Here is a 22564-nt window from a genome sequence, read left to right as displayed (position 1 = left end):
TCCCTCGTAGCCAAGAATATAATCAACTGTGACTGTTATGAAGTGTGTGTTTGTCCTTATTTCTGTCTGGAGGCTGGGCTCTAAAAGAATAAAGTATGACGTAAATGTTATTTCAGCCTTCACAGGATCTTACATTAACACATAACCATTTGACCATATGCTTTTAGTTTACAATCTCATAAATATAGGCTCCAAAAATGGCTAAAAGCAATAGAGACCAACATCAAACATTGAAAGAAATCATCACAGGCAGAGCTGGGTAGTAACGGATTACATGTAATCTGGATTACATAATCAGATTCCAAAACTCAAGTACTTGTAATTAGAGTAAACTACTTTTTAAGATACTCATAATCAGACTACAATTGCTTTTTTACGTGTAACCGAGTGGTAAAAAGTATAGTAATTTATTTCTCCCTTTGCATCGTTAAACTTATTTTATTTTTATTTTCTGTTTTCTGTAAATTACTAAGTCAGAAGAAACAGTTAATATCTGCATTTTTCCTTGAGTCGTCAGTAGGTGGTGCTGTTTGCATTATGCATGGGAAATGCGCATGTGCTGTTTTCAGATCTTTTTGGGTGATGTGCAGGGAGCAACGTTGGGGAGATGTGCACTCTCTGTAATCAGTGACATATTTAAGACCATCCAAGGGTAAATCTAGTATTTCCTTCTAATCTTCCTCTTAAATATCATTTCTGGATATATATTTTGTTGTGTGGTTTCTAAAGATGTCATGTTATTAAAGTTGTATTGTGTACGATGGAATGACGTCACACCATGCGGTATAGGCCTGTTCAATTGTGGCTTTACACATTTTTTTACATTGTGCAAATGTTTCAGGTGTTGATGTTTTATCTGATTATTTACAGTACACCATTTTGTTGAGGATTTCAGCCCTCATAAAGTGAATGTGAGGTGTAAAATAGGAGCTCATCATTTTGTGAGTGTTATCTTTTTATTTTTCACAAATTATATGTAAGTGGGTAATATTTCCATGTTCTTATTATGCTTTGTTTATTTTGTATAGTATTCCCACTGCCGTATTGTACCGTGTAGTACCACATGTGATTTTAGTGTGGTAGTTTCTCTGTAGCGTCTCACAACATTTTGTTGTTGTGGTATTCCTTTTGTATTTAATTATTTAACTTTTGTATCTTTGTGTGGCGGCTGTATTTTTACTGGGCCGTGTTTGCGATGGTTAAGAGTTTGTTTCTGCTTATAGCAGTTGGATTGTGGAACAATCTGTTGAACATTATGAATAATTATACACTGAGAAATATAGAGCTGTGAGATTTAAACTTTATTCCCAGCTCTTTGTATCCTTCTCTGTTTTTTTTTGTTCCGTCTATTTTCAAAAATAGATATTTAACTCTTTTTCTTTGTTTCCGGTCTATTTTGAGCCGGAACGGTTTCTTGTACACTCTTGTTAAACATTTCAGAACATGTCATTCTTTTGAAAATACTAAATGAATAAACTACAAAGTAAGTAAACCCGCTAAAAGTGTTTCTGGTGGTCAATTAAATTCCCCGGTCACACATTTTTGGTACCAGGAGTGGGGTAGTTTATTCAGTTTGATTTGTTTGTGATGAGCGACGTGTTTTGTCGGGCAATACGGCAGTGGTGAATAATTTTGCAGAGGCAGTGGACGTCCAGAGCGTGGAGGATTGCGGTTGTGGACGTGGTGATCGACGTTGGATTGATCGGGTTTACGGGGTGCCAGGTGTGACGACTGCTCAGAAGACTGGTCCAGGTTGACGTGATTCCTTCTGTCAAATGTGCAGCGTAGCTTCCAGGATTTAACGGATCCATCCAAGAACTGTGTATCAGTGCGAGGGCGTCTGAGGTACTGGAAAGGACTGGGAAGTTTGGACGAGTTTTACACCAAGGACATTTATATTTGACTGAGTTGTTCATCCTGAGTTATTTTTATTTTATTTTGACCTGCTTGTGTAAGAAATGTCAGACACTGACGAACTGCCTGCAGGGGGGGTAGATGTCCCTGTTGAGGGGGCTGTGGGTAATGATGTTATAGAGCAAATGAGAGGTCAAATTCAAGAGTTAAGAGATTGGAGGGATGATGCTCTGGCCAATAGGGCAGTTGGTGGGGTAATTCAACTCGCTCTTATATTTATGTCCCTCGTGAACGTCAGATTCAACCCTTTTGCGGGGAGTACAACAAAGATGGGAGGTCTGTAGAAGAGTTTATTGAGGAGGTAGAAAGGGTTCTACGGGCCAGAGATCAAACCCAGGAAGAACAGTTGGACTTTATTATTTCACATCTGAGGGGGCCCGCACTTGAAGAGGTGCGTTTATGTGTGGGAAACCAGTCCAGACAGGCCAGTGATTTGTTTGCATTCCTACGGGAAGCGTTTGGAGAACGGCGTAGCGGGACACAATTGTTGCAGATGTTTTACAATCGCAAACAATTGGAGGGGGAAGACCTTCGAAATTACTCTCATGCTCTCTCTCGCCTATTAAGCTCTGTCACAAAACAGTCCCCAGGTGGTCTGGCTAATGAGCAGGGAATTTTACGTGATCAGTTTGTGGAGGGTGTGCGAGATGCTGCATTAAGGCGAGAGCTGCGTAAAACAATCAGAGAAAAGCCCCAGTTGACCCTGCTTGAGATACGTAATGAAGCCATTCTTTGGTCAATGGAAGAGAGCAGGCCGATTAGAGTTGCAAATAATCGACCCATCCATTCAGAAGTTCTGAGTGAAACTAAGGATAATGCTGCCGGGTCTGAGGCTCAAACATCCACTGTGTTAAATGATATTTTACAAGTGATTACACGGCAGGACAAGCGAATAAGTGAGCAAGAGCAAACCATTTCAGAGCTCACTAAGGCGGTAAAGGGGTTGACTGCACAACGATCAGTGTCAGTTCCGCAAAATTTTGTGCCCTCGTCAAAGTCTCCTCCCAGGTTTACAGAGGAGGGAGAACCTATCTGTTTCCGATGCAATGAGGTTGGGCATATTGCTAGGCGCTGCACTATGAGACGGGGTGGGAGACCCAAGAGTACTCCCAGGACCAATGAAAGGCAAGAAAACCCGGGTCCTTCCATGGCGCTGAGTCAGGCAACGCAAGGGGCAGTGTCTGGTTCACCGCCTGAGGGAACCAGTCGAGATAGGTTCCTTGAACGAGCAGTTGGAACGTGCCCTATGGTGGACTTGAAAATCAGGGGTGTGCTAGTGTCATGTCTGCTCGACACTGGTAGTCAGGTTAGTACCATCACAGAGGGATTCTTCCGAGAGCATCTGTTTGGTAATGAGAGTGATGTGTTGTCAACTTCAGGTTGGCTGAAGATCACAGCAGCCAACGGTTTAGACATTCCTTATTTGGGTTACATGGAGCTGGACGTGGAGGTTATGGGGATGACTTTGCCTGAGTGTGGCTTCTTGATTGTTAAAGAAACTCCTAGTCCATCGTCTATGGCTGTGCTTATAGGAATGAACATTATTAGTAAGTGCCGACAGATTGTTCACGCTGAATTTGACACTGCATTAGGTGGGAGACTAGACTCCAACTGGAGGGTAGCCTTCCAGCAGGCCCAATCGGTTGAGTTAGTGGAGCGAGTTTCATTCACTCGTGTCGCAGGTAAGACTCCTGCCCATGTGCCTGCTTGGTCTGCAGCCACTGTCCTGATCAGGGGTGTGGAATCTGAAAAAAAAGGGATGGCTCTGCATGGTTGGTTGAACCAGTGAACACACCCTTGCCAGGAGGTTTGGTTGTAGTACCTACCTTGGTCACATCAGAGTTACCTTTGTGTCCAGTGAGAGTACTTAACCTGTCTCAGGAAGACCTTTGGCTTCAGCCCAGAGCTCGTTTGGGTATGGTGTCTCTGATAGATGGTAGCACTGCGGGTTCATCCTGCGAAGTGAAGTTTCAGCGAATCTCCGCAGACACAGAACGGGTCACTGTTGGTGTCGGTCAGTGTTCTGAACCCCCCATCCAATCGGTCTTGGATCATGTCGACATGGGAGGCACGCCTGAACAGCAGGTTCAGCTAAAAGCGGTTCTTGAGAAGTATTTAGGTGTATTTGCTTTGGACGATGATGATCTAGGTTATACAGATAAGGTTCAACACGAGATACATTTGACTGATGACGTTCCGGTGAATCAGCCTTATCGACGCATTCCACCCAATCAATACCAAGAGGTTAGAGAGCATATCACAAAGTTACTGAAGAAGGGTGTCATTCAAGAGAGTGTGAGTGCTTATGCCTCGCCAGTGGTATTAGTTCGCAAAACCGATGGGTCACTACGTTTGTGCGTAGATTATAGGAAGCTCAATGCAAAGACAAGGCGTGATGCATTTCCGCTACCTAGAATTGACGAGAGCTTTGATGCCCTCCGGGGAGCAAAGTTTTTCTCAACTGTGGACTTGGCCTCTGGTTATCATCAGATTGCAGTGAGTGCCCGGGATAGAGCCAAGACGGCATTCACGACACCCTTTGGTTTATTTGAGTACCGGAGGATGCCGTTTGGGGTCTGTAATGGACCGTCGACCTTTCAGCGGCTTATGCAAGCTGTCATGAGCGATCTGATCTTTCAGGTGTTGATAGTGTACTTAGATGACATCTTGTTGTTTTCACAAACATTTGAAGAACATCTAGAAAGACTGGAGATGGTGCTGAAGCGGTTGGCAGAGACTGGTTTAAAGGTGAAGCTAGGGAAGTGTCGATTTCTCCAAGACACTGTGCGCTTCCTTGGTCATCAGGTGTCAGTGCAGGGGATTTCACCTGACCCTGACAAGGTTGCTGCAGTTAGTAATTGGAAGATCCCGGAGAATGTCAAGGAGTTGAGGTCACTTCTGGGGTTCTGCAGCTATTATAGGAAGTTTATTGAGGGATTTTCAAAGATAGCTGGACCCTTACATGACCTGGTAAATTTTTGTCTGAGGGAAGGCAGGTGTGCCAGAAGTGGTCGTCACTTTAGTACTCTGTGGTCTAGTGAATGTGATTGTGCATTCAATCAGTTAAAGGATAGACTGACAACAGCCCCGGTACTTGGTTTCGCAGATTTCAGTTGCCCTTTCATCCTTGAAACAGACGCGAGCCAGAATGGGTTAGGTGCCATCTTATATCAGAAACAGGGTGATGAGAAGCGGGTCATTGCGTACGCCAGCCGTAGGTTGCGTAATGCAGAGAAAAATGATCGCAACTACAGTAGCATGAAGCTCGAGCTACTGGCCCTCAAGTGGGCAGTAGTTGAGAAGTTTCGTGGCTATTTACTTGGGTCCTGGTTTGAGGTGATCACAGATAATAATCCGCTCTGTCACTTGCAAACCGCCAAGTTAGGAGCGATTGAGCAGAGGTGGGTAGCACAGCTTTCTGTCTTCAATTTCGAGGTGAAATACAGACCGGGAAAGAGTAATGCTGCAGCCGATGCGCTGTCTAGGCAGGAGTTTGCAGGGGAGCCTGAATCTGATCCGGACGCTGACTGGAATGAGTGTATAGCGATTTGCAGTGTGATTAGTCGGGGTACAGCCTTGGGACCTGAACTCGCATTTAAGGGTGTTGAGTGCGCCAGGTTGAGGCAGATCCGTGCATTGGAGGCTGGAGAACAAGCTGGCACTGGTCTCCAAGGAAACACTCATACACTCCCTGGCTATACTAGGGAACAGCTGGTTGAGTTTCAGAAAAGCGACCCTGTTCTGAGAGAATTTAGAAGATTCTGGGACAAGAAAACGAGACCAGTGCACCCAGAAAGAAAGTCGTTATCTAAGTCAGCGAAGTGTCTTCTGAAGCAGTGGAGTTTTATCAGAGAACGTAATGGGTTACTGTATCGGGTAGTAGATTTTTCTTCTGAGGAGAGCTGTTGGCAGTTGTTGTTGCCAGCGTGTTTGAAAGAGCGAGTGCTGCTGAGTGTGCATGACGATATGGGGCACCAGGGCATTGAACGGACTGTGGGGTTGTTGAAGCAGAGATGTTTTTGGTCTGGTATGTATGAAGATTTGGAGGAATGGGTAAAGAAGTGTCAACGGTGCATCCTCACAAAGATGCCGCAGCCCAAAGTCCGTGCCCCTGTGAGAGCATTTTTGGCTTCCAGGCCCCTTGAAGTAATTGCGGTGGACTTTACTGTCCTAGAGCCTGCTTCTGACGGGCGTGAAAATGTTCTGGTTGTCACAGATGTTTTCACAAAGTTTACACAGGCATTTCCCACCAAAGATCAAAAGGCCGATACCACAGCAAAGGTCTTGTTGAAGGAGTGGTTTATGAAGTATGGCGTCCCGGAGAGGTTGCACTCCGATCAAGGCAGAAATTTTGAAAGTGAGGTAATCGCTGAGCTGTGCAGACTCTATGGGGTGAAAAAGACCCGTACAACCCCTTATAGGCCGCAGGGAAATGCCCAATGTGAACGATACAACAGAACGCTCCACAACCTGTTACGTACACTACCCCCGGAACGGAAACGGCGTTGGCCTGAGTACTTGCCAGAGTTAGTCCATGCATATAATGTGACGCCACATGCTACTACCGGTTTTTCCCCTTATTATCTTCTTTTTGGGGTACAGCCACATCTGCCCATTGATGCATTGCTGGGAGGTGAGGAAGTCTCTGAGGGGAAGCAAGACTGGTTATCTGTTCATCAGGAGAGGCTGAGGTATGCCCATGAGAAAGCTAGGGAGTACTCAGAGGAAAAAGCTCTAGAGAGAGTGACTCGTTTGAATGAGAAGGCATTTTGTCCCCAGGTCGGTGTGGGCGAGTTGGTGTATTTGCGTCAGCGGTTTCCAGGCAGGAACAAGATTCAAGATGCCTGGGGCCCAATTGTGTACCGAGTAGTGGAAGTAATAGGCACGACTTACACTGTGGAACCTTTAGAGGGAGGGCCCTCAAAAAAGGTTCACCGGTCAGAGTTGCGTCCAGGTGCTGTGCCTACTCCTAGGCCTAGGAGTAGGGACAGATCTCAGCCAGATACACAGCAGGTTACCATGGTTGAGAATGACACTTCTGAGCCAGATTTTGTGGTCGTAGAGGAGGTGGTGCTACCTTCTGTAAGAGGGGCCACCAACATTCAAGTTAACTCAGAGGCACCCGGTACTTTGGGTAGCTCTGAAGGTAACCAAGTACCAGTATCATCTGACACTGGTAGAGATTTTGCAGAATCTGATGGTGTGGCCTTAAATGCAGAGGTTGCAGATGAGGTTATTCGGTCTCTAGGTTTTGAAACTGGTGAAATGTGTGACAGAGTTCAGAGAGAAGTACCCGTTCCAGCTGTGCGCAGAAGTAAGCGTGCAACTGCTGGTGTTCACACAAATCCTTTCCATGCACCTAGGTCTGCTTGTAATGCAGTAAGTGTCAGCACAGATATGGTGTCGCAAGTGCTGACCAGTATTGGCACTGCGTTGTTTGAGAAGGCATTACGAGGTGCCATGAATACTGAATTTATTACTGAGTGAGTCATCGAGGACGCTGACTTATTGCAGGGGAGAATGTAACCGAGTGGTAAAAAGTATAGTAATTTATTTCTCCCTTTGCATCGTTAAACTTATTTTATTTTTATTTTCTGTTTTCTGTAAATTACTAAGTCAGAAGAAACAGTTAATATCTGCATTTTTCCTTGAGTCGTCAGTAGGTGGTGCTGTTTGCATTATGCATGGGAAATGCGCATGTGCTGTTTTCAGATCTTTTTGGGTGATGTGCAGGGAGCAACGTTGGGGAGATGTGCACTCTCTGTAATCAGTGACATATTTAAGACCATCCAAGGGTAAATCTAGTATTTCCTTCTAATCTTCCTCTTAAATATCATTTCTGGATATATATTTTGTTGTGTGGTTTCTAAAGATGTCATGTTATTAAAGTTGTATTGTGTACGATGGAATGACGTCACACCATGCGGTATAGGCCTGTTCAATTGTGGCTTTACACATTTTTTTACATTGTGCAAATGTTTCAGGTGTTGATGTTTTATCTGATTATTTACAGTACACCATTTTGTTGAGGATTTCAGCCCTCATAAAGTGAATGTGAGGTGTAAAATAGGAGCTCATCATTTTGTGAGTGTTATCTTTTTATTTTTCACAAATTATATGTAAGTGGGTAATATTTCCATGTTCTTATTATGCTTTGTTTATTTTGTATAGTATTCCCACTGCCGTATTGTACCGTGTAGTACCACATGTGATTTTAGTGTGGTAGTTTCTCTGTAGCGTCTCACAACATTTTGTTGTTGTGGTATTCCTTTTGTATTTAATTATTTAACTTTTGTATCTTTGTGTGGCGGCTGTATTTTTACTGGGCCGTGTTTGCGATGGTTAAGAGTTTGTTTCTGCTTATAGCAGTTGGATTGTGGAACAATCTGTTGAACATTATGAATAATTATACACTGAGAAATATAGAGCTGTGAGATTTAAACTTTATTCCCAGCTCTTTGTATCCTTCTCTGTTTTTTTTTGTTCCGTCTATTTTCAAAAATAGATATTTAACTCTTTTTCTTTGTTTCCGGTCTATTTTGAGCCGGAACGGTTTCTTGTACACTCTTGTTAAACATTTCAGAACATGTCATTCTTTTGAAAATACTAAATGAATAAACTACAAAGTAAGTAAACCCGCTAAAAGTGTTTCTGGTGGTCAATTAAATTCCCCGGTCACATACGGATTACATGACTACATACTATTTACAAAATTAAAAATTTGCTCACAATCATTGCACTTGCAAAGCACTTCAAGTGTTTTGACATGAAATATTTGACCTAGAAATGGTCTTTAATATATATATATATATATAAGCAATGTTATTGTTGTGAGTTTCATGTTCTTCAATATTCATTTTTGTAATGATGTTATTGTTTGTCTTTTTCTCATTGTTACTATGCACTTAAAATGTTTTGAAATGGATAGAAATGTCATTGCTATGTGAATTTAGTCTTTTTCTAAATGCATATTTGCAATCTAGCTATTGTTTGATGTTTTTCATTGATACAGTCATAATCACCTCTAGGTTTGTTTTTTGTTTTTTGTTTTATTAAATATTTCACCTAGCAGTGATATTGCTGTGAATTTCATGTGGCTGTTTTCTAAATTAACTTAATTATAAGCAAATATGCTTTAAAGTCATAAGATGTGATTTTGTTTTATTCAGTGATACTAAACACTAACAGCAAGGTACATTGTGTTAGTATTTTGTAAGTATTAACTATCCATACAGTGCACTTGAAAAATATGTGGCTCTTGTTGGTGAATTAAATATAATATAAAAATATTTTTTCTTTGTATCTGTCCAAAAAGTACAAGATTCGGCTTATTCAATATATGTGATATCAAATAAAGTTTAGCACAAATGTAATCTAAATGTAATCCAAAAGTAATCAGATTACATTACCCAAAATGTGTAATCTAAGAGATTATATTACTGACTACACATTTTGTCATGTAATCTGTAATCAGTAACTGTAATCTACCCAGCTCTGATCACAGGTCTATATGTTCTCATACATGCTCTCAGAAGCACATCTTCATCTCAGTGCTGCTTCCATATTGAGCCTCGATATTAATGAGCTCTTTCACAACATCACTGAACCCTCCCTCGTCCCTCAACAGGAGAGAACGGTCTTAGATCCTGACTGCACACACGAGCCATCACATCTGTGAATCTGACTTCACAGCACTGCTGGGACATTACGCTTCATGAATGAAGAAATGTGACGCTGATGGCCACTCGTGTTTGATAATGTGTCTACAGTCTGAGATTTTTTCATGTCCCGTCCCAATCAAGTGAATAACAGTGATTTGTTTCCCCATCCCCTGGGATTCCCAACAAAACGCCTATAAAGACTGAATTAGAGCCAGATCAACTGTGTTCAGCAGCGATACTGTGAGTGTTTGGACACAATTCATTTAGTGAATCGAGTGTTAAATCAGCGCAGACAGAAAAATAAAGCAGACGATCAGGAGACGGATTCATTCGGAGTCAATTCAGCCTCTGATCTCAATCACATTCATGATTATTCATACTGTCATCAGTTCACATCAGGATTCAGAAACCAGATCAGGATCAAATGAGTCACTCATGGACTTTTATTACATTTGATGAGCAGTTTACAATAGAAATATTAAAGCACACATATTACTCTGTTTATTAGAGATTCAGAACAGTATGAGTCTGATCTAGATTCATAACTTCTGTATGATGATGAAAAACGAATTAAAAATGAATAGAAATGTAGTGATGTGAGATTTGATGAGTTTGTGTGCATGTGAACATCAGAAAGAGTCTCTCTATCATTAAATATCACACAGAGACACTGAGCAACCAGGATGAACCCTAAATCCAGCGTAGAGGGGTTCAGTGAATGTGGTGTTGAATGTGTGTAAGTGTGTGAGTGTGTGTGTGTGTAAGTGTGTGTGTGTGTGTGTGTCAGAGACGCTGTAGAAGGACAGAGAGCCGGCCGACACATCCACATACACTCCTACTCTATTATACACTCCTACTCTATTATAATATCCTTTTCTCTCAGAGGATGAATGCATGTAAGATTTACCACTGACATATCTGTTATTATTGTGATAGACAGAGAAACTGTTATTAGAGCAGATCAGACTCCAGAATTTGTCATTGTATCCAAACACACAGTCTCTCCATCCTCCTTTCCTGTTGATTCCTTTATATGTCACTGATATTTCAGCATCATCTCCGCTCCATTCAGTCTCCCAGTAACAGCGTCCAGTCAGACTCTCAACACTCAGAACCTGATGAACATCATCAAATCTCTTTGGATTATGAGGATACGGCTGATGATCTTCCACACCTGTGATCTTCTTGTTCACATCATACAGAATGAGTTCCTCTAGATGATGATGATCAGGATACGACTGAAGATCTTCCACACCTGTGATCTTCTTGTTCTCATCAGACAGAACGAGTCGAGTGTTTGCTGTGTTTGGATCCAGTGTGAGATCACAGGCCCCTGAACACAAGAAGAGAGAAACATCAAGAACAACACAACACTGAAGATGTCTGTGTGTTTACAGCTTTGACTAGAGCTGTGTCTGAAAGCGCTCCCTATACACTATATAGTGCACTAGATCAGCTGTCACACATTCTGTAGTGATGTCTGAATTCTGAGTGAACGACCGTTATCTTATCTGAGCTCAAAACGCTGCTCACGAGAGGATCAAGATGTCTTTACTGTCACCTTTGAGCTATTTCATTTTTTCTTGGTGAATAAAAGTATTATTGTTATTATTATTATATATTTTTTTTATTTTTGGAATAAAATTTTTTATTTTATTTTTATAATTGTATTTTGAATGGTAATATTTCATGGCTTTGAAGCAGCACAACTGTTTTCTATATTGATAATAATAAATGTTTCTTGAGCAGTAAATCATCACACTCACAATAGTGATTTAGGAACAAAAACCGGACGAATCTCTTTAAATAAATCATCTGATCGATGTCTTGAGGTGTGGTAACTGTAGTATAAGTGGAATAAATGACTCCTCTTCACGTCGTGATCGTATCAAAGCTGTTAGCGACAGACGGAGAATTGTCTCTTTTTTTAATCCATGCAGCAAATGCTTTAAAAACTGCTTTAAAATTACTTGATTGCATTCCAGATGCTTTTAAAGGACTTTTCACTATAAAGTTTGAATGTAAAACATTGTCATGAATTTGTTGTATTCACATTTGTTAAATACCCAACACATTAATTGTTGTAGACGATTAGATATTTCTATTCAGAGCATGCGCGTAATTTGCAGGGGGGTTAGGGGGGTCATGACCCCCCCAAAAATCAGATCCAACTAATATAACCCCCTCAATATCATCAAACCATTCAGATTAAAATAATATGAAATATTCAGAATAAACACTTTTGTTCGTTTTCTTTATTAATTTCATTTGCCAGCAAGAAAGATAGTATCATATTTTAAATAATCTGTAATGTACCCCCCGCCCCCCGCACCGACTACTTGGTATTACCCAACTGGCTTTCTCTACCAAGTTTTTTCACTATTTTGGTCAGTCCCTGGGATGAATGGGTGGAAAAAGCTGACGGAAAGATGAAAAGGACACTGAAAGGCAGCCAGACAACAATTTTTCATTGTTTGTCGACACCAGCCAAAAAAAAGAAAAGAAAATCCTGACCAAACGGAGGTACCCCGCTAAATTGGCTGTTAAGTTAGCTGAGCGTTTCTCAAAGTGTGGGGAGTAGATACATGACAAACATGTTTTGTGCCCATCTTTTTAATTACTTTATTTATTGACCATACACTCAAAACAAAACAAAGACACATTTAAATGTAAGCCTTACTTAACCTTTTCACACGTAAGTTTAAAAGTTTTTCAAGGCGACCGTTATTGATCGTAGTATCGCTTTATGGTTCCCATGGAGAAGAATCATTCATTGCTTGTCAGCGCTGATGACTGATGATCTGCTTTTATTTCCTTTTTTATTCTAATTTCACAAATTTGTTAGCTATAGCAGGATATATCTGATATTCCGATTGTCAAATATGTGCAAGTGGATGTGTTTTGTTGTTCAAACACCTTTATAATGATCGCGTTAATTGAGTTGTATGCGCAACGTATTTTAGGTATCTATCTTATTAAAATACCTAAAGAATTATGTAACGTTAAATTATTATTAGGAATTTACCACCTCCGGTTCAATTTGAGATGATTATAATATATTATAATTATTATATATATATATATATATATATATATATATATATATATATATATATATATATATATATATATAATTGTTCTTTTTTTTTTTTTTTTTTTTTTGCATGGAGTTTGCAAAGTGACAAAATGAATCAAAGCACAACTAAGGTTAACGTCAGTCCACACTTGTATTTTCTCAGTTTCTGAATTTGATGTTATCAGAGGCTAAATGCAAACACAATTATTATTATTTTTTTAATCTACTTTTGAGTCTTATTTCATGCAAAGTGATAATATAATTGCACTTTCATTTTCTCTATTTGAAAGTTTTTAATGCTGTTATTTTTGTTTTTGTTATTATGCTGTTTTGTTGACTGGAGTTGGCTGGCTAGATGTTGGTTTGCCAGTGTCCTGTGAGGTAAAGCCAGAGGGTGCCAGGGACTGTGTAGAACCAATGTCACTGTATTGTAACTTAAGTTGCTGTTTGCTCCAATACAGTCACCCGTTTATTTTTTTTGTTTTTTGGGGGGGTGGGGGGGGGGGGTGCATAATTAAATTATGCAAATTAGCATGTTACCTTTTACACAAGAAAATTATTCAATAAATTAATTAATTAATAAATATGCCGCAAGTTTAACCCCCCCAAAGGTAGACCCAAAGTTACGCCCTTGATTCAGAGATTGACTTGGTCATGTAAAAGAGTGATAAAGTGATAATTAATGTGATGACTGGTTCAGTGACAGAAACACGGGAGACACACTGGTCTATAATAACTGCTGAAATGTCTGTGTGTCTCAGGTCTCAGGTCAGTCTGAGCGCTCATGATACACACAGTACAGCTGTACACCTGCAGGAGACACAGATCAACACTGGCTTTCTTTTTCAAGTTTGGATATTTGTCCTTCTGTAGCCTATACTTCATCTTTCAGTTTCTCAAGAGTAATCAGAGATGCGATCGCACAAGATCCTCTTCAGCTGTCACAAGCCGAGGGTGAATCTAAAGGTTTACATGATTAAACTGAATCCACACTCGAGGACATCGCTTCAAATCATCTGTCCAGTTCAGACACAAATGACTCAGTCCACCAGGTTTTTATTAGCGGCTTAGAAACAAAACCCAGTGCACTCAGCAGTGGTTTCTCTCTAAGCAGCGAAGTGTAGAGCTGCTGTGAATAAGAGACTGATTTTCTGATTGTAACAGGAGTTTTCTCTCAGTCTGAACTGAACTCAGTGTGTCTGTGTGTGTGTGTGTGTCTGTGTGTCAGTGTCTGTGTGTCAGTGTCTATGTGTGTGTGTGTGTGTGTGTGTGTGTGTGTGTGTGTGTGTGTGTGTGTGTGTGTGAGAGAGAGAGAGAGAGAGAGTGTGTGTGTGTGTGTGTGTGTGTGTGTGTGTGTGTAGACCTACACTTTCGTGGTCCTGCTCTCATCCTCTTCTCTCCTCCATGATCCACACTATAAACACACAAACACAGGTTCAGAAGTTGACACTCATATAATCAGACTGAGTCAATAGTTGTTGACCACGCCCACAAGCCACGCCCCCAGCACTCATTATTAAAATATATATATATATATATATATATATATATATATATATATATATATTATTACAAATACAAAAAAGTTCTACATTTTAATAAATTATAAAATGTAATGTTATTCCTGTGATGCAAAGCATAATTTTCTTCATCATTACTCCAGTTTTCAGAGTCACATGATCTTTAAGAAATCATTACAATTTATTTGACTCTCAAGAAACATTTCTGATTATTATCAATGTTGAAAACTATTTTACTGCTTTAAAAGTGCATCATTATTTCCACACAAAATATAATGAACAGCATTCATTGCATTTATCAAATGTATTAAAACTGTAATTCATCGACCGGCCGCTTGAGGCTGACTGCAGAAGAGAGTCAGTCCCATAGACTCCTCATGTTACAATCACCAACTTTACAGAAGAAAAAAACATGTTTACAGCCCGGTGCAAAAAATGAGTTTGGTCTATATAGATAATTTTGCTATTCATGACAACTGTGAGGGGGTGAATTGTTTTATAACTCATCCATTTAAATTATATAAGACTCAAAGTTCTGCATAATTAATGGCGTGTTTCTACAGTCTATGGGAGGAACACAGAGAGAGGTGAAGAAGGGATGGAGGAGGAGCACAGGCTTGAGCCGCTGGTGGAGGCAGCCTCACGCCAGCATCTGTTACAGGAGCTGCAGGACACAGAAAGATGTAGAGAGAGATGGAGGAAAAGACTGAACAGAGGAGGGAGGAGAAAGAGGTTTTGCAGCAGTGGAATCTGGAGCACGACTCAGACTCGCTGATGACTCTAATGACTGTTTTGGAGGATTAGCTGACTGCAAAGAGACGGACAAAGAGACGGACAAAGACACGTACAAAGCTCCTCCCAAATGTTGTTAATAAAACATAATTTAATATAGATCTGCATCATTCACACACGTTCAGTACGTCAGTATTACCCAGACAGCAACATAGTGTTGGCCCAGATCCGGCCCACATCTGGCCCGCATGAAATCCATGTGGGCCAGATGTGGGCCAGACCTGGGCCAAAATTGCTTGCTGTCTGGGTAGTGTTTGACATACTTGAGTATCTCCAGTTTATAGTTTGGATCCTGCAGTTTGTGTTTGAGCAGCTGGACTCCTGATTGTCCTGGGTGATTGTAGCTCAGATCCAGCTCTCTCAGGTGTGAGGGGTTTGAACTCAGAGCCGAAGACAAATAACCACAGCCTTCCTCTGTCACCATACAGCCAGACAACCTACAGACACACACACACAGAGACAGATCAACTACAAACACACAAACACAGAGACATCATCTACAGACACACACACAGAGACAGAGACAGATCATCTACAGACACACACACACACAGATTGTGATCAGTTGACTAAAGCCCCTTTCACACTGCCATTCCGGCAAATACACAGGTAAAGTGTTCCTGCAATTGTTCCCGGGTTGTTAGATTTTGCACTTTCACACTGCCAGTGATGACCCGGGATATGTGCGTGCTTTCACACACAACCCGTGAAGATCCCGTAACGACACGTAACATCAGCGCGTGACGTGTAATGTACGAGTCGAAAACGCTAGGCACGTTATACTTTCACTGAAGCAAGCAAACGATCTCTGCGTCAGCGCGGAAAGGGAGGAACTAACTGATCTCTGCTTCATTACAGTTTGCACATATGTTTTCGTCGCGAATGTTGATCTTCCTTCAAAACAGCCGGTAAAAGAGGCACTTCGACACGGCATTAGATCTGGCTTTGTTCACACAGCACTCGTCCTGGGTCGAACCCCGCAATGTTACTAGGTCCCCGACCCGGGATCAATGCGGTAATCAATCCTGGGACGTGGTTGCTTTCACACAGAAGGCGACCCGGCAATGTCCCGGAAATATACCGGGTCCGACGTGCAGTGTGAAAGGGGCTTTAATAATCTCTTCTATGTTCTTAATACCTCAGTATCTGCACACACACACACACACACACACACACTTCTATGTTCTTAATACCTCAGTATCTGCACACACACACACACACACACACACTTCTATGTTCTTAATACCTCAGTATCTGCACACACACACACACACACACACACTTCTATGTTCTTAATACCTCAGTATCTGCACACACACACACACACACACTTCTATGTTCTTAATACCTCAGTATCTGCACACACACACACACACACACTTCTATGTTCTTAATACCTCAGTATCTGCAGCTGACAGTTTGGACTCTTCAGTCCATCAGAAATAAACTTTACACCAGAGTCCTGCAGGTCATTGTTCCTCAGATCCAGCTCTCTCAGGACACAGTTTGAGGATTGTAGAGCTGAAGACAATCTCTCACAACACTGAGCAGTGAGATTACAGCCAGCAAGACTGAAAGAGACAAGAACACACACCAACAGTCAGATCATCTACACACACACACACACCAACAGTCAGATCATCTACAGACACACACACACACACACACACACAGATCATCTACAGACACACACACACACACACACACACACACAGATCATCTACACACACACACACACACACACACACAGATCATCTACAGACACACACACACACACACACACACAGATCATCTACACACACACACATTGTGATCAGTTGACTGTAAATCAGGGCTTGAAAATGAAAAGAAAATTCAATCGGTTCACTCTGAGCAGAATCAATATTTTAACGTTTCTGTTCCTCCGTTCCTCTGAATTATTACGTTCTGAAACCGGTTCGGGTGGAAAAAATACCGGTTAATAACGTTATTTTAAAAACAATATTATGTGTCTATAATTTGCCTAATAATAATGTAACGCGGGTCGTTTCTATATGCAGGCTTTACAGTTCTTACTTGTTGTCTTTGTTGGAAGGAGGACACCGACAGGGAGATCAGCAGATCATAACACTTGATTTATTAAACATGAAGAGCTGAACATCAGGAATTAGACACATCTGATTACACACTGTGCAACATCTCTCTCTCTCTCTACCTCTCTCTCTCTCTTTCTACCTCTCCTACTCTCTCTCTCTCTACCCCCCCTCTCTCTCTCTCACTCTCTCTCTCTACCTCTCTCTCTCTGTCTCTCTGTCTCTCTCTCTCTGTCTCTCTCCCTCTCTGAGTCTGAGAGGGTTGGGTGTCCGAGGGTTCCCACGTGGAGAGGGCGACTTTTTGGTTTTTTCTATTACTAATCTTTTGTTTTTCTACTAAAACTAAAATATTATTTTGTAAAGGAGATTATAGTTTATTTTTGATTTTGTTTTTGAGTGTAGTTGTGTTTTGTTTGGGATCGGGATGGCATCCCTCTTCATGAGGGTGACGCCACCTGTTTCCCTCCTTCATGGCGTCAGGTGTGTTCCTGCGTCTGGTGTGTTCCTGCGTCAGGTGTGTTCCTGCGTCAGGTGTGTTCCTGCGTCTGGTGTGTTCCTGCGTCAGGTGTGTTCCTGCGTCTGGTGTGTTCCTGCGTCAGGTGTGTCCCTGCGTCAGGTGTGTCCCTGCGTCAGGTGTGTCCCTGCGTCAGGTGTGTTCCTGCGTCAGGTGTGTTCCTGCGTCAGGTGTGTTCCTGCGTCAGGTGTGTTCCTGCGTCAGGTGTGTTCCTGCGTCAGGTGTGTTCCTGCGTCAGGTGTGTTCCTGCGTCTGGTGTGTTCCTGCGTCAGGTGTGTCCCTGCGTCAGGTGTGTCCCTGCGTCAGGTGTGTTCCTGCGTCAGGTGTGTTCCTGCGTCTGGTGTGTTCCTGCGTCAGGTGTGTCCCTGCGTCAGGTGTGTCCCTGCGTCAGGTGTGTCCCTGCGTCTGGTGTGTTCCTGCGTCAGGTGTGTTCCTGCTTCAGGTGTGTTCCTGCGTCTGGTGTGTTCCTGCGTCAGGTGTGTTCCTGCGTCAGGTGTGTTCCTGCGTCAGGTGTGTTCCTGCGTCTGGTGTGTTCCTGAGTCAGGTGTGTTCCTGCGTCAGGTGTGTTCCTGCGTCAGGTGTGTTCCTGCTTCAGGTGTGTTCCTGCTTCAGGTGTGTTCCTGCGTCTGGTGTGTTCCTGCGTCTGGTGTGTTCCTGCGTCTGGTGTGTTCCTGCGTCAGGTGTGTTCCTGCTTCAGGTGTGTTCCTGCTTCAGGTGTGTTCCTGCTTCAGGTGTGTTCCTGCGTCTGGTGTGTTCCTGCGTCAGGTGTGTTCCTGCTTCAGGTGTGTTCCTGCGTCTGGTGTGTTCCTGCGTCAGGTGTGTTCCTGCGTCAGGTGTGTTCCTGCGTCAGGTGTGTTCCTGCGTCTGGTGTGTTCCTGCTTCAGGTGTGTTCCTGCGTCTGGTGTGTTCCTGCGTCTGGTGTGTTCCTGCGTCAGGTGTGTTCCTGCTTCAGGTGTGTTCCTGCTTCAGGTGTGTTCCTGCGTCAGGTGTGTTCCTGCTTCAGGTGTGTTCCTGCGTCTGGTGTGTTCCTGCGTCAGGTGTGTTCCTGCTTCAGGTGTGTTCCTGCGTCAGGTGTGTTCCTGCGTCAGGTGTGTTCCTGCGTCAGGTGTGTTCCTGCGTCAGGTGTGTTCCTGCGTCAGGTGTGTTCCTGCGTCAGGTGTGTTCCTGCGTCAGGTGTGTTCCTGCGTCAGGTGTGTCCCTGCGTCAGGTGTGTCCCTGCGTCAGGTGTGTTCCTGCGTTAGGTGTGTTCCTGTGTCAGGTGTGTTCCTGCGTCAGGTGTGTTCCTGCGTTAGGTGTGTTCCTGTGTCAGGTGTGGCGGTGGAGGATGTGTTGGTGGCGGTAGGAGAGGAGATCGGATACGAGAATATTACATCTGCGTCTCGTATGAATAAAGCGGTGGTGGTGTTTGTGAAGGAGGAGGTGCACGTAGGCCGTTTGATTACAAACGGGATTGTGGTAAGTGGAGAATTTATTATTGTTTCACCGCTTGTTGCTCCAACCACAAAAGTAACCGTGTCAAACGTGCCTCCATTCATTCCCAACGAGGAGATTGAGCGTGGACTTTCGGGCTACGGGAAATTCGCTAGTGCAATGAAAGCGCTTCCACTCGGCTGTAAGAATGAGTCGTTAAAAGATGTAATGTCTTTCAGAAGACAAGTGTTCATGTTCCTGAACGAGCCGAGTATTGACGTGTCGTTTAGGGTGATGCATGAGGGGAAGGCTTACATGATTTATGCCAATACTGGGAGTATGAAGTGTTTTAATTGTGGGGATGTTAGCCATAAGCGATTAATGTGCCCACATAAGGTTGGTGTTAGCGGGGAGAACGCGTCAGAGAGCGCACTGCCTTCAGCTGTGGAGGAGCGGGGGGATCACAGTGGAAAACAGACAGAAAGCGTAATTAATGACAGTCATACTGAGGAAGCTGGTGCTGAACCAGAAGCAGGTGAAAACAGTGTAACGAAAAACGATGTGAGTGAACATGGAGATACTGAAATGGAAAGTGTTGATCTACCAAAGAGTCAAGAAAACTGTGATACAGAAATTAAAGATGATGACACTTTTTCTGAGGTTTCTGATGTGGGCTCGCAGATAGAAAGGGACGTGTACACTCTAAAAGAAATAAATGACTTTCTAGACACGACTTTTGGCAAGGCTTTCGATGTCACTGATTTTTTCCCAGACCCTGAGAAGTTCATAGCATCAGTACTGTTATTTCAGAGAACGGTTAGTTATGAGGCTTTAGACAAGAAAAAGAGGTTTAGACTGAAGAAAATGGTAACAAAATTGAGAAAAGATAAAGTTGTTTCCCAAAGACACCAACATGTTTAAACATCACGTGGTGAACTTTATTTTTACGGTCTCTTTCTGTCTCTGTCCTCTTTATTTTTATATTCCTACATGGATGTTTTAAGGGTGGGATCTCTAAATATAAAACTAGGAATGGTTTCTGAGTTTATTAAAATTAAAAAGGTTAACGTTTCTTTTTTACAAGAAACCCACACTAACAAGGACAATGAAATTGAGTGGGGAATGTGGTGGGAAGGCAAGTTTGTTTTAAGCCATGGCACAAACAACAGTGCAGGAGTTGCCATTTTATTATCTGCAAACATGAATATAAACATTTTAAATATAGACAACATTGTTGAAGGCAGATTGTTACTAACAGAAATTGAATACGAAGAAACTGTGTTTGTGCTGGTAAATATATATGCTCCCAATAACGGTCCAGAACGCAAGGATCTTTTTATGAAATTAAGAGATGCTGTCCAGAAGTATGATGAGAGTGTGTGTCTGGTAATTGGTGGTGACTGGAATTGCACAACTGATTTTATTGTAGACCGAAATGGTGAAGAGCCTCACAGTCGATCTGCTGCTACCCTGTTAAGTTTTATTCATGAATTCCAGCTAATAGATGTGTGGAGAACAAGAAACACGGGTGTGAGACAATACACATGGCTGAAAGTGTGTGATGATAGAGTCTCTGGAACAAGATTAGACCGGTTTTATTTGAACGAAATGTGGAGTAATAGAGTCATTGATGCTTCTATTTCTCCCAATGGTTTTTCAGATCACCACATGATTACTTTGGTTTTAAACATAAAGAAGACACAAAAGTCTAATTATTACTGGCTTTTAAATGTTAAGTTTTTAAATGATGTTTTATTTTGTGAACGTTTTAAAGTGTTTTGGAGCAACTGGAAGTTGAAAAAGTCTTCATTTGAAAGTCTGTGTCAGTGGTGGGATTTGGGAAAGGTGAACATAAGACTTTTCTGACAGAATTATGCTTCCCAAACATCAACCATAGTGAAAAACACAGTAAGGACTTTACAGAAGGACATTGAGTCGATGGAAAGAAATCTTGTATCTAGTAGTGAAGCTATGCATTGCGATGTTTTAAAAAGAAAAAACAAGAACTGAACTCTTATTTGCAGGAGCAGGCAAAGGGAGCGTTGATAAGAGTCAGATTCTGCTCTGTCAAGGACATGGACGCTCCAAGTGCTTTCTTTTTTAATCTAGAGAGAAAAGGTGTCCATCAGAAGCAAATGTGTCATCTCCGTCGGCAAGATGGATCGGTGACTTCAAATCCAGCTGAAATGAGGAAGCTAGCGAGAGACTTCTATAAGCAGCTGTTCAGCGCTGAGAGCTGTGATGCTGCGAGCGTTGAGGATCTGCTGGAGGAACTGCCTCCGCTCCAGCACCAGCAGAAAGAGGCACTGGACACTTTAATCTCTTTTAAAGAACTCACGGAAGCAGTGCGTCAGCTACACACTGGCCGTTCTCCAGGGATTGATGGCTCATCTGTGGACTTTTATCAGCAATTCTGGGATATAATAGGACCAGATTTTTATGAAGTGTTGTTGGACTGCATCAAGAACAAAACTCTTCCCACAAGCTGTCGACGAGCCGTCCTGTCTCTCCTTCCAAAGAAGGGGGACTTGGGATTTTTAAAGAACTGGAGACCTGTATCCTTACTGTGTTCGGACTACAAAACATTCTCCAAATGCTTATCAAACAGACTGAAAAATGTTTTAGACCAGTTGATTCACAAGGACCAGTCATACTGCATTCCTGAAAGATCAATTACGGACAACCAGTTTTTATTAAGAGACATGATCGACATTAATCAGTTTTATCATGGAAATCTTGGGTTTTTATCATTAGATCAAGAAAAAGCTTTTGATGGAGTTGATCATGAATATCTTTTTAATGTTTTAAAGTGTTTTGGATTTGGTGACAGTTTTATATCTTACATTAATTTGCTGTATTTTAATGTGTCTGTGCTGGTGAAAGCAGGAGGTGGTTTGAGTGAGCCGATCCTGGTGTCCAGAGGCATCCGGCAGGGATGTCCACTGTCTGGACAACTATAGCCTGGTCATAGAACCTTTGTTGTGCAGGTTGAGGAAGAATCTCAATGGAATAGCAATTCCTAGTTCACAGGACAATTTTAAGTTATTTTTATCAGCATATGCAGATGACATTACTGTTTTTATTTCAAATCAGGATGACATCACAATTTTAAATCAAACTCTTGGTTTGTATGAAAGAGCTTCCTCTGCAAGAGTCAACTGGTCCAAAAGTGAAGGTTTTATTGTTGGGAAGGCACAGGTTTTCCTCAACTCCCGGGTGGGTTACGCTGGAGACAAGATGGTTTTAAAGCTTTAGGTGTTTTTTTAGGTAATGAACAGTTTCAAAAGAAAAATTGGGAGGGTCTGCTGGAAAAGGTGTCTGCCAAACTGACAAAGTGGAAGTGGCTGTTGCCACAACTGTCTTACAGGGGGAGAGTCCTGGTCATCAACAACCTCACCGCATCGATGCTGTGGCACAGGACTGCAGTCATGGAGACACCTGAAGAACTCATTTTAAACATTCAAAGGACACTGGTCAACTTCTTCTGGAGTGGACAGCACTGGATCCGTGCAGCTGCCCTGTATATTCCAGTCCAGGAGGGCGGGCAAGGCTTGGTGGATTTGAGGAGTCGTATCCGAGCTTTCAGATTACAGTCTGTGCAGAGA

At 42.2% G+C, this 22564-nt stretch overlaps 1 protein-coding gene across 27 annotated transcripts in view; it reads right to left on the bottom strand.

Moving 5' to 3' along the window:
* Positions 1 to 22564, bottom strand: part of LOC128017649 (protein NLRC3) — a 228406-nt gene that overhangs the window by 166169 nt on the left and 39673 nt on the right. For 15 of the 27 annotated variants that reach the window (XM_052604518.1, XM_052604596.1, XM_052604671.1 and 12 more), the window contains one exon: positions 16361 to 16534. The exons of 7 other annotated variants lie outside the window; for them this stretch is intronic. In XM_052604518.1, the coding sequence (XP_052460478.1) occupies positions 16361 to 16534 (174 nt within the window). Of the gene's footprint in view, positions 1 to 15226; positions 15401 to 16360; positions 16535 to 22564 lie in introns of all 27 variants that reach the window. 5 more of the 27 variants (XM_052603675.1, XM_052603884.1, XM_052604277.1 and 2 more) reach the window with 2 other exon arrangements.

The sequence above is a fragment of the Carassius gibelio genome, chromosome A1 (assembly GCF_023724105.1).
Source record: "Carassius gibelio isolate Cgi1373 ecotype wild population from Czech Republic chromosome A1, carGib1.2-hapl.c, whole genome shotgun sequence".
NCBI lineage: Eukaryota > Metazoa > Chordata > Actinopteri > Cypriniformes > Cyprinidae > Carassius > Carassius gibelio.
This window is presented reverse-complemented; position numbering and strand designations above follow the sequence as displayed.